This window comes from Silene latifolia, chromosome X (genome assembly GCF_048544455.1).
Source record: "Silene latifolia isolate original U9 population chromosome X, ASM4854445v1, whole genome shotgun sequence".
NCBI lineage: Eukaryota > Viridiplantae > Streptophyta > Magnoliopsida > Caryophyllales > Caryophyllaceae > Silene > Silene latifolia.
The window spans coordinates 227,942,545-227,955,078 of NC_133537.1; the positions used below are offsets into that span (position 1 = coordinate 227,942,545).

Consider the following 12,534-nt stretch of genomic DNA (forward strand, 5'->3'; position numbering starts at 1 on the left):
CCATAGCCACGGATGATGAAGACCCCATATGTCCGACAATCAAATTGTCAAAGGACGAGAAGTCGTCTATCAGAGAACCATGGAGGAGGCCTCTGATAATTAAGATGTTTGATAAGCAAATAGGTTATTTATCTCTGATGCGAAAGCTACAAGCGAAATGGTCTATACGAGGCAAACTTACATTAACAGATCTGGGAAGTTCTTATTATGTTGCTCGATTTTCTGCCAGGGAAGATCTTGAGCATGTTCTTACTCAAGGCCCATGGATGATAGATGACCATTATCTCACTATCAGGAAATGGGTCCCGAATTTTGTACCTTCGGAGGACAAAATTAACCGGTTAACGGCGTCGGTTCGTATCCCAAATCTCCCGGTGGAGTACTTTAATAAAGACTTTCTTATGAAGATAGGAGACAAGGTAGGGAATGTCGTTCGGATAGACAAAAACACAGAGATGGCAGAGCGTGGTCAATTTACTCGTATAAGCATCGAAGTTAATTTGGACAAGCCCTTATTATCAAAGTTCTGATTAAATAAGAAAATATATCATATTCAATACGAAGGGCTAAGAATGATCTGCTTTGAATGTGGAAAACTCGGGCATCTACAGGATAAATGTCCAAGTACTACAACACCTAATCCTAGTGAGGGAATTCTGCAACAAGCAGAGCAGGTACCCGAGGGTCAATCTGTAGTAGCAGATGGTCAAGCAGACAAAGCTAACACATCCAAAGCGGCTGATACTAACTCGGAGATTGGATGCTCGTCAAAAAACCTCCAAAAAGAAAGCCAGCCACTAGAACGGACAGTTCGAATCCGAATATTTTCCAACCGGGTCCCAGCAAGAGTATATTCAACTTTGGGAAAAATCAGAACAATACCTCTGGCTCAAGATTTAATTCCCTGAATGTGCAAAATTTGGTCAATGATATTTCTCCACAAAATCCTCCCGTAATTAGTCCTATGTCCAGCAATAATCTATCTTTTACTACAAATAATTCTCCTGCCAATAATACAAAAAATTTATTTCCTAATTCCATTCAAGACAATATGCAAAACAGAGCTAGATCGATGCCTTCCAAAAATCCAACGAGATATCCAAAAAAGATTTCCTCCTCACAAATTTCCCTAAAAAATATTTCTAAAAATCAAACAAATAGTCTACCAATACTCCCCTAGCTAATAATGCATCCAAAGTTTCCCCTACTACTTTAAAAATTTCGCATAATACATCTAGTTCTACAAGCAGTGAAAGTATTCATCACCATGAACCCACATGTATCCGTCTTTTACCCACCTCTACCCCAACTCCGGTGTTTACCGCAGCCCCCCCAACTCGAGATGATCCCACCCTCACGAGTCCACACACTGCAACTCTCGCCGGAGATGCCCGTTCCCTATATGGAGGTGATGGTACAGGAGAGTCTGATCATGGAAATCACGATACAATCAATCGAGAAGGACCCATCGAGTCTCCAATTGGAGGTGTCGATACCATGGAATGTTAATCAAATTCTTTCGCTTGTAAGTCGAGCTTATCTATCATTCTTAAATTATGTACCTTCTTCTATGTCGGACAGAATTCCTACATTGACTCCCAATTTATCCCCGATCACATACTTAGTATGGAACATTCAGGGGACCGGAAATAGGAACAAAATAAATGCCCTTAAGGAAGTTGATAGAAACTTCAAACCATCTGTTATAGCACTCTTGGAAACACGAAAAGAAGGCAGCCATGCCGAAAATATAAGCAGGATTCTGGGCTACAGGGGACATTGTCGAGTAGATACTATTGGTTTCAGTGGGGGCATATGGTTGTACTGGCGGCCAGAAGCTGTAACTGTTACCCCGGTTAAGCAACATTCCCAATTCATAACAGTTGAGATAGCTCGGAATGACCACGACCCGTGGTTCTTTACGGCAGTTTACAGTAGTCCGAACCCGCATAACAGGCAAGAATTATGGACTGAATTAAAATTATATGCCCAGACGAACAATCACCCATGGCTCATGGCGGGGGATTTTAACGAGACTCGTTCCATTAACGAAAGACATGGAGGAGATCAGAATATGGTTCGAATATGTGAACTTTTCAATGATTGGGTAGAAGATTGTGAACTCCTCGAACTAGAATTTTCGGGGTCATCCACACTTGGTTTAGAGGGAATTCGGAGGAAACCAGACAAAGTGCAAGATTGGATAGAGCATTATGCAACAGTGAATGGGGGACTCTCTTTGAAAACGCGAGTGTTCGACATTTACCGGCCTTTCATTCGGATCATTGCCCTTTACTCATCTCTCCCAACGGCTTTGCTCCCATGAATTCGATACAACGACCGTTCCGATTCCAAGCTGCGTGGCTCACACACGAGAAGTTCTCGGAATTTGTCGAAAATAGTTGGCCTTCAGGTGATAATCTCGTCTCACAACTTTCTAATTTGTCGACCAAATTAACAAACTGGAATGAAACAGTGTTCGGCAATATCTTTCGCCAAAAACGGGAATTGAAAGCTCGGATTGCCGGTTGTCAGAGAGAACTATCTCTTAATCGTCAACGTCATCTTATAAAATTAGAGTCTAAGTTGAGAAAAGAATTGGAGGAAGTCCTAGAAAGAGAGGAGCTATTATGGTATCAAAAGTCGAGGGTCGAATTCATTAAGGATGGCGATCAAAATACTTCATATTTCCATGTTAGCACCTTAGTTCGCAGATGGCGTAACAAAATTAATTCTTTGAAGGACGATAATGGCGAATGGGTGCATAATAAAGAGGAGGTTAAACGAATTGTAGTCGAATATTATAGGCAACTCTATACTGAGGAAGCCCCACATCCGGTTGAGGACGCTGCTGATATTCCTTATGACGTCTTTCAAGACTAAAGCAATGAACAATGGGAGTGGCTCATATGTTATTTCTCGTTGGCTGAAATTGAAAGAGCAATTTTCGACATGGGTTCTCTGAAAGATCCAGGTCCCGATGGATTCCAAGCACTGTTCTTTCAAAAGAACTGGTCGGTTATCAAAACGGATGTCTGCACTATGGTTATGAAAGCTTTGGAGGGCAAAGGATTTCCAGCCGGTCTGAACGATACGCACTTAGTCCTTATCCCCAAAATTAATGCACCCGAACATATATCCCAATTTCGGCCATTAGTTTGTGCAACGTCGCATACAATATTATCAGTAAAACTATAGACAATAGAATCAAGAAAGTGCTTCCGTTTCTAATTTCGGAAAATCAGAGTGGATTTGTACCAGGGCGACAAATTACGGACAATATAGTGGTATTTCAAGAAGCTATTCATACTATGCGCAAGAAAAAAGGAGCTACAGGCTATATGGCGATTAAAATAGACCTTGAGAAGGCGTATGACCGTCTACGATGGGAATTTATCAAGGACACGTTATATATGCGCATCCCTATTTTACTCATAGACACCATTATGGAATGCGTCACTACATCCTCGATGCAAATTTTATGGAATGGGGAAGCTACGGAAAATTTTAAACCAACGAGGGGAGTAAGACAAGGATATCCGTTATCCTCGTACTTGTTTGTGATGTGTCTAGAAAAGCTGTAACAAGCCATAGATAAGCGAGTTGCGCTTACTGACTGGTTGCCTATACCCATTTGCAGGGGAGGTCCAAAAATTTCAAACCTCTTCTTCGTCGACGACATGATTCTATTTGCGGAAGCAAGAGTCGATCAAGCTATTGTAATCAAGTATGTACTCGATAATTTTTGCAAGGCCTCGGGAGAAAAGGTGAGTATAGCTAAGTCCAAGGTCTTCTTTTCCCCTAATACTTCTCTGGCGGATAGGGAAGAAATAACGAATGTCCTTGGGTTCGATGAAACATCGGATTTGGGTACATATTTAGAAATGCCGACTATTAATGGACGCGTGACTAAGGCAACGTTTGCGCACTTAGAGGAGAAATTTAATAAGAAGCTTGCGGGATGGAAAACTAAGCACTTGTCGATGGTTGGACGAAATACTCTTGTCCAATCGACCTTGTCTACAATGGCCAATTATAGTATGCAAACCGCTAAATTGCCAAGGTCGTTGTGTGATAATCTTGATCGGAAAACTCGAAAATTCGCCGCTTTCTATGGGGGGGGGGGGGGGGGGGGGGGGGACAATGAAAAGAAAAAAATCCATCTCATAAATTGGGAAACAATTCAAAAGCCGAAATCTCTTGGAGGCCTTGGACTGCGTTCTTCACGCCAATCGAACGCGGCGTTCTTGGTTAAACTTGGTTGGCGGGTCTTGGCCGAACCGAACAGCCTTTGGGCTCGTGTCCTGAGAGCTAAATATTGACATGGGCGTTGCGATATCGACATGTTTCAACCGAAAGCTGGAATGTCAAATGTATGGTCAACTCAGTAGCAATTGGTAATGGCAGGCGAACCTTATTTTGGGACCACTCATGGGTTGATAAAGGATGTCTCTCGGATAAAGCCTTAGCGCCTATTCCTGAAGCTTTAATTGGCGCGACAGTAAGCGAGATGTGGGACGGAAATGACGATTGGAAGTGGGATGTATTCTCAAATTTCTTGCCAGAGGAAGAATTAAAAAAAATAGCAGCCTACTCCCTTTCGCCAGACCTGGATATGGAAGACAGTTTGTTTTGGAACGGAACCTCCACCGGTAGGTTTTCTATTCAATCCGCTATGGCTATCATAAAAGGAGCTGATGTCCCACCCGAAAATAATCCCATCACTTGGCACATTATTTGGAAACTGCCAGTCCAACAGAGGGTTCGGATGTTCATTTGGCTTGCAGCCCATGGGAGATTAATGATGAATTATAATAGGGTACGAACGGGACTTGCAGACGATCCTATATGTCCTCGCTGTCGTGAGGAGGATGAAACTTCTGATCATCTCTTACGTTTTTGTCCAATGCCTGAAGAAATTTGGACCCAAATAGGAGGGGTATGCAGCCCACCCAGAATTTTATACGGACCCATACCCGGTATGGATTACCAAAAACGCGAGCAATGGGTCGTCTTTATCCTCTCCCAATTGGTCCATGAAATTTGCCATTACATGTTGGTGGCTATGGAGGTGGAGGAACAATATGGTGTTCGGAAAAGCAGACGACTATCCAACAGACTCCGTTCGTTTTTTGCAGCATCAATTCGAAATGTCTAAAAGAGCTTTCGACCCATTCTCGTTGTTTATTCCTAGTCCTGGTACATCTATGGAGGAGCGCTTTATTCGATGGCATACACCTCCACACGGATGGGCATTACTTAATACAGATGGAGCTTCTAAAGGCAATCCGGGGTTGGCTGGATGTGGCGGTCTAATACGAGATGACACGGGTAATTTCATTACGGGCTTTATGTTTTCTTGCGGGATTTGCACGTCTATGAGGGCTGAAATGCGAGCGGTTGTAACCGGCTTGGAGCGAGCTAGAGCGATGGGTCTCACAAAGGTACTAGTGCATATGGATAATAAACCATGCGTCGATTTCATAAGGGAAGAACAGTTACTGAGTAACAGCCTTCGACCCTTGGTCAGTCGATGCAAGGATCTCATCAGCATGAGTGGATGGACGGTAAGGGTTGAGCACGTGTTTCGAGAGGCTAACCGGGCAGCGGATTGGCTCGCTAACGCTGGAGTGCATGCTGCCACAACCGTGACATATCTTGATGATCCACCGGAGAGCTTACGTTCCATACTTCGAGAAGATTTACTCGGAGTGGCGTTCCCTCGTTTAGTAGCAGTTTAATTTTGTTGTTTGTTCGGGGCTTAGCCCCTCTTTAACACCAAAAAAAAAAGATGCTCTTACAACGCTACACTTAGACTGACTAAAACTAGGATAGTGTTTAAGTTATAACTGAATTAGCCAACAGTGATTATTTGTTATAGAGATTAGAGGAGATTACTCTCCCAAAACTAAATTAAATCCTAATTTTAATTGGACTAAAATCTGCGATACTCCGTACTCCGTATATATAGAGAGTATAATTTTGGGTTTTAAAGTTTCCCGTGTGTTTCAGCTTTTTCCCTTAATCTTCCCTTCCTTAACGGCTTAACTCAATCCCTAACTCAGATTAATGCAGTAATTTCCCTTTATTTTCTTTTAATCCCCCTTATACTAAAAGAATAAGACAACTCCAATATTTTTCCGCCTAAATGAAAATTACTCTACAATTGGGCTTCATTATGTAATATCTACAATTAGGCTATTCTGTTTAATTTCATTTACCCCCTCATTCAAAGTTTCAAACCAAAGGTTACATTCTCTTTCTGGGAGTCCAACTTCACAAATTTTGACTCTGAATTCCATCAAAAGTATAAAATTTTGATAGACGAAATTTAAATATATATAGGTTTATTATGAAAAAAAATTACATAAAATGTTATTTTTCGATAAAAAACGACAAGTATTAAAAGTGTTGAACCTTATATTTTCTACCTCTTAATACTAAATATTATTAATAGTAAATTTTATAATTAAATTTCAATTGAAGTTAATATTATTACAAATTGTTTGTTTCTCTAATACGTTTATCTAGAAAACCGCGCATTCGCGCGGGATCTATACTAGTTATATAATCACTTCCAATAACACAAAGGTAAACTTTTTTTTACAGTCTTTTTTGTTAATAATCTCTCTGCTTAGATTATTTGTACGTATGTCTTTAATGAATTCATCTTCAGGCTTCTACTTTGTGTGATTGATTATATTATATGCATAGCGGATCTTAGCAGCCAAACTAACAACGTTAATGGGGATGGAGGAGTTCCAAACCCGTCGACCTAAACATATTAGGTTTGACTATTCGAGGGTTATTATTATACCCTTGAATGTTTTTGCACCCGAAAATCCGGGTTACACAATTTAATAGTGTTCTGGCCGATTGAACCTATATTTCGTAACTTTAGTTTGTTCGCTATGGCTTAATATCTACTCGTCTTATTCAGTGGAATGAACATAATATTACTCACATATATTCAATAAATGTATGCGGGGAAGTACCAGTTATGATTATGAATTACGATTTAAGTTAAGTAGTAGGCTAAGTCTTTTGACATTACTGTTTTCTCATTGTCATTCAGAGCTCTGAACAATGGGAATCCTGTTTTCGTGTTGCATGAATGCTAATGATTCTCAAACAGAGCACCCAGATGCATCAATTCCCGAAAATGACTCTTGTTTCAGATCTGTGCTGCACAAGGTTTCTATTCCTCCTTGACTTTTCGTTTTAATTTATTGAATATATAAACAATACTGCAATGTGATTTGTAAGTGAACAGCTAAAATGACTTGTTTTGACAGTTTAAACAACAAATAATGCAGAGAAATGAATATGAAGACATCAGTTCTCCATCAACAAGTGAACCCTTAGAAGACAGAAACTCAGATGGGAATCAGCCGAATATCGTCCTATCTGCACCTCAATCTTATTCAGAGTTACATGTGGCGGTTTCTACAGGAATGTGTGACAACCAAGTGGCTGAACCACAAGTTACAGCGTTAGTTATTGAGGATTTACTAGACACACAAATTTAAGGAATGCTGCCATGTTGTGAAGAGACACCCAAGATTTGTCCTTACTTGGTCAGTGATGAGGAGTGAAAGAGTTTGAATGGCTCAGTATCATTAGATCAAGAGTGCACAATATAAATACAGTCATACAACATTCTAGAGACTATTGTTACCCTAACTAATGGCTAGAAATTAGGAGAGAATTTCTACACATAAGGAAAGGATATACAAATATTACAACAAGAATATTTTATATTCTAATACACCCCCACAGTCGAAGCGGGAGGAGGACGAATGCTGAGACTGGAGCGGAAGTCATCGAACAGTGGTCGTGGGAGACCTTTTGTGAAAATATCGGCGTATTGGTAACGAGATGGAACATGGCGGACATGAACTTGACCGAGTGCAACCTTCTCGCGGACGAAGTGAATATCCATTTCTATATGCTTGGTTCGTTGATGGTTAACTGGATTACCGGAGAGGTATATGGCACTGACATTGTCACAGTAAACAATTGTTGCCTTCGTGATAGGACAAGTGAGCTCAAGAAGCAAATTCCGAAGCCAACAACTTTCGGCTACAACATTAGCAACCCCACGGTACTCGGCCTCGGCACTAGAGCGTGAAATGGTAGGTTGTCTTTTCGAGGACCAAGAGATAAGGTTGTCACCCAAATAAACACAGTAGCCGGATGTGGACCGACGCGAGTCGGGGCAGCCACCCCAGTCCGCAAAGCTATAAGCGGTCAGATTTGTGACCGTGGACTGTAGAAGATGAAGTCCATAATGTTTGGTACCTTGTATGTACCGAATAATTCTTTTAAGAGCTGCAAAGTGAGCAGTGCGGGGGTCGTGCATATGAAGACATACCTGCTGTACGGCATACGAGATATCAGGCCTCGTAAATGTTAAATATTGCAAAGCACCAGCAAGGGACCGATATAAAGTCGGATCATCCACTTTAGCACCTGATTCTGCACCGAATTTTGACTTGGTGTCTACTGGTGTATGGGCAGGCTTACAAGTAGACATTTTAGCACGAGAAATAATTTCTTCCGCATATATCCGTTGATGAAGGAAGAGACCCTTATGATGACGAATAGCGGAAATACCAAGAAAATAATGAAGTGGACCGAGATCGGTCATGGAGAATTCTGCTCGTAATTTGCTAATTATGTTGTCACGAAGTGAATTGGAAGAGGCGGCGAGTATTATGTCGTCGACATACAGTAGGATATAGGCAATGTCAGTTCCTCTTTTGTAGATAAATAATGAAGTGTCCGACTTGCTGTGAGTAAAATCAATTGAAAATACAAAATTAGCAAACCTTTGGTACCATGCCCGGGGAGCTTGCTTGAGACCGTATAATGATTTCTTTAGGAGACAAACATGATCCGGATTTGTCTTGTCACGAAAACCCGGTGGTTGATGCATATAGACGGTTTCAGCTAGATTTCCATGTAAAAAGGCATTTTTGACATCCAATTAGTGTATTGGCCACTTCATAGAAACTGCAATACTTAAAACAGTACGGATGGTAGCCGGTTTGACAACCGGACTAAAAGTCTCGTCACAGTCGATTCCTACCTGCTGAGACCTGCCATTGATAACAAGACGAGCTTTGTATCGCTCCAAATCTCCATTAGCCTTAAACTTATGTTTAAATAACCATATGCACCGCGTTACATTAACATCCGTAGGACGAGGAACTAGGACCCAAGACTTATTTTTAATTAGAGCATCGTATTCATCGGTCATGGCCTGTTTCCAATTTGGATCGTTAGGTGCGGCTATGGGATTGTTTGGAACAGGAGATAGGGAGGTAGTAGCGGAAAGGTTAAGCATATTTTTGGGCTTAAAGATTCCATGTTGGGCGCGGGTTGTCATTTGAGGTGAGTGAGGAGGAGGAGGGGCAGGGGAAGACACTGGTTGGGACTGGTTCGTCACAGGGGAAGACACGGGTTGGGACTGGTCCGTGGCTGGTGTGGACACGGGTGGAGTCTGGGCCGTGGTTGGAGTGGTCACGGGTGGAGTCTGAACCGTAGGTGAGGCAGTAGGGGTTGGCGTAGGTGGTGCGTCTACTGGTTGGTGTGGGAGAGTATGCAGGACGTGGGTCATGTAAGGGGAGGTGTCTTTACTGTCCAGAAATGAGTAAGATCGGTCGGTCAGTTTGGTGTCCTTAGCAAAGGGGAACACGGTCTCATTAAATGTAACATGCCGAGCAATTATGGTCTTACGTGAGGACATATCGTAGCATAGGTAGCCACGGTGATTCGACGGGTACCCTAAAAAGACACACGGTGTAGTACGGGCATCAAGTTTGTGAATGCTTGATGTAGGTAAGTGAGGGTAGCAGAGGCAGCCAAAAGTGCGCAAGTGAGAGTATGAGGGAGTCTTGAGGAAGAGACTTGATGTCGGGGATGAGAAGCTATTAGCTTTGCTTGGTAATATATTATGTAGGTACGTCGCCATGGAAAGAGCATAAGGCCACATGGATGGTGGGAGATGGGCGTGGAGTAATAAAGTACGCATAATGTTGTTGATGGTACGAATTTTACGCTCGGCCTTACCATTTTGTGGGGACGTGTGGGGACAAGAAAGTCGAAAAAGCATGCCTTTTTGCTTGAAAAATTCATGAAATGGGTGATTGTCGAATTCGCGACCGTTATCACACTGGAAAGTTTTAATGGGTTTATTGATTTGTGTTTTTATCATGTTATGAAATTGACTAAATATTGAAAACACATCGGATTTATGTTTTAACGGGTAAGTCCATAAGAAATTGGTGAAATCATCAAGTAATAAAACATAATACCGATGACCCATAGAACTTAATACGGACGAGGTCCACAAATCACTGTGTATGATATCAAATGGCATAATAGAATGAGAAACAGAAGAAGAAAAGGGCAGTTTAATATGTTTACCAAGCTGACATGAATGACAAAAATTGTTTTTCAAAGAATGACAAGCAATGTTTTTATTATTACGAAGAATAGAAAAAATAGCCGGGCCGGGATGTCCTAGCCGACTATGCCAAGTAGAAGTTGTCGTGGCAGTGAGGGCTTTGGGTGTTGTGGTCTTTGATGTGGGCGAGTCAAGCAAGGGGTACAAGTCGCCCGTACTACTGCGTCTCAAGATAGGCTTCCCCGTCAGCAGGTCTTTCACAGTAAAATCAAATGGATCAAATTCGACAGATACATTATTATCATGGGTTAGTTTTCGGACGGAAACTAAGTTTTTAATAATATGAGGGGCATGAAGGACATTTTTAAGGACTAAAGGGGGGAAGGGAGAAGGCAGAGTCTTTGCACCACAACCCATAATTGGAATTTCAGTGCCATTACTGACAATAATTTTACGATTACCGCTCAAATTAAAATAAGGAGATAAAGTACCTTCGTTCGCCGTCATATGAGATGATGCCCCTGTGTCCAAGTACCAATTTTCATCTGGTGGCTGCAGCGACATGGACTGCATCGTAGCAGCGATATCAGTGGGTACTAGTGCTCATTGAGGGGCCCCAACCATAGGGCTTTGAGCGATAAATGCTTGAGGACGCGGACCGAGTACACCAGCACCGCGATTTGCAGGGGCAGAAGGTGCCCACCCTGACGTGGGATAGGGATAGGGTGGTGCATTCCACGCCTGTTGCTGCCAGGGAGACGCCGTGAGAGGGACCCAGGTCCAGGCAGAGCGACCCTGCTGCTACTGCTGCCGACCGGAGGCCTGCTTGCCGTGATCAGAGGAGCTGTTGGAGCCGCCACCACCATTGTTCTTGCCGCAATAATTCCTGCCTTTTCCACCTCTGTTTCGATTATTGTTTTGATTAGTATTGTTATTATTGTTGTTCCGCGAGGAATTATCAGGGGCACGATTGTTATCAGTGTTACCAGTCGTCTGATTTACAACAAGAGCCGTATCCGGATTTTTATTTTGCCGACCCTCTTCAAGAGTGAGCATGGAACGGGCTTGATAAAACTGCGGGAGCGGGTCGCGTTGTTGAATAACTGTTGCGACATTATCAAACCCCTTGGATAGACCTGCCACGAGACGAAGAACCATACGTTCCTCCGTCACAGGAGCCCCAACGTTGGCAAGTTGATCAGCCACCATTTTTAGTGCCTGGCAGTAGGACGATACATTAGGGTAGTTGTCCATATGGAGTTGCGAAAATTCTTGCTCAAGATATATAGCACGAGAATTTTTGTTATCATTGAAAATATTTTTAAGACGATTCCACGCCTCTTGTGCGGTGGAACCAGGTTTGAGAATAGTGTGGAGGAGATCAAGAGAAATCGTGCTATAGATCCATTGCTTCACAATCGCATCGAGTCGGGTCCATTGAGCATCTTTATTAATGACGGTGCCCTTAGGTGGTTCAATGTGGTCAGCCACATCGAAAGCTTGAGCCGTATTGAGAAACAATTCCGCCCATGATGCGTAATGAACATTTTCCATCTCGAGCGTAATTTGGACGTGATTTTTTATATTGGAGACTGCAAAAGCAGGATGAAAGGAGGAGGATTTATTTGTATCGGTGCCGCCAGTCATGGTGAAAGATAGGGACTCGAGAAAAAGAGAAGAAGATTAGAGATTTGAGATTAAGGATCGAGAAAGGGTGATACCATGAAAGAGTTTGAATGGCTCAGTATCATTAGATCAAGAGTGCACAATATAAATACAGTCATACAACATTCTAGAGACTATTGTTACCCTAACTAAAGGCTAGAAATTAGGAGAGAATTTCTACACATAAGGAAAGGATATACAAATATTACAACAAGAATATTTTATATTCTAATAAGGAGCCCTCATTGCCTGACCTTTGCAACCAACTTTATCAAGTAATTCTGTCTCCTGATGAAGAGGATGAATGTCTTACCTGTCTTGAAGGTACGTACTCTTCTCTTTTTCTTCGTCTTTGTAATACTCCGTATTTATGGTCTTGGGGGTACTCTATCGAGTAGCCCTTACTCTGTCGAGTAAGGGTATGTTGCAGAATAAAATAGTTTCTGACCTGTTGGGCA

At 42.1% G+C, this 12,534-nt stretch overlaps 1 protein-coding gene across 1 annotated transcript; it reads left to right on the forward strand.

The window, feature by feature from the left end:
* The first annotated feature begins 2,322 nt into the window (after positions 1-2,322).
* On the forward strand, positions 2,323-2,883 carry LOC141619495 (uncharacterized). Its single transcript, XM_074436511.1, has one exon. It carries the CDS (start codon positions 2,323-2,325, stop codon positions 2,881-2,883), a length of 561 nt encoding a protein of 186 aa, XP_074292612.1.
* The last annotated feature ends 9,651 nt before the right edge of the window (positions 2,884-12,534 follow it).

Bases quoted from the DNA above. Each gene is read 5' to 3' on its own strand.
- LOC141619495 (XM_074436511.1), top strand. From the start codon at position 2,323: ATGAATTCGATACAACGACCGTTCCGATTCCAAGCTGCGTGGCTCACA.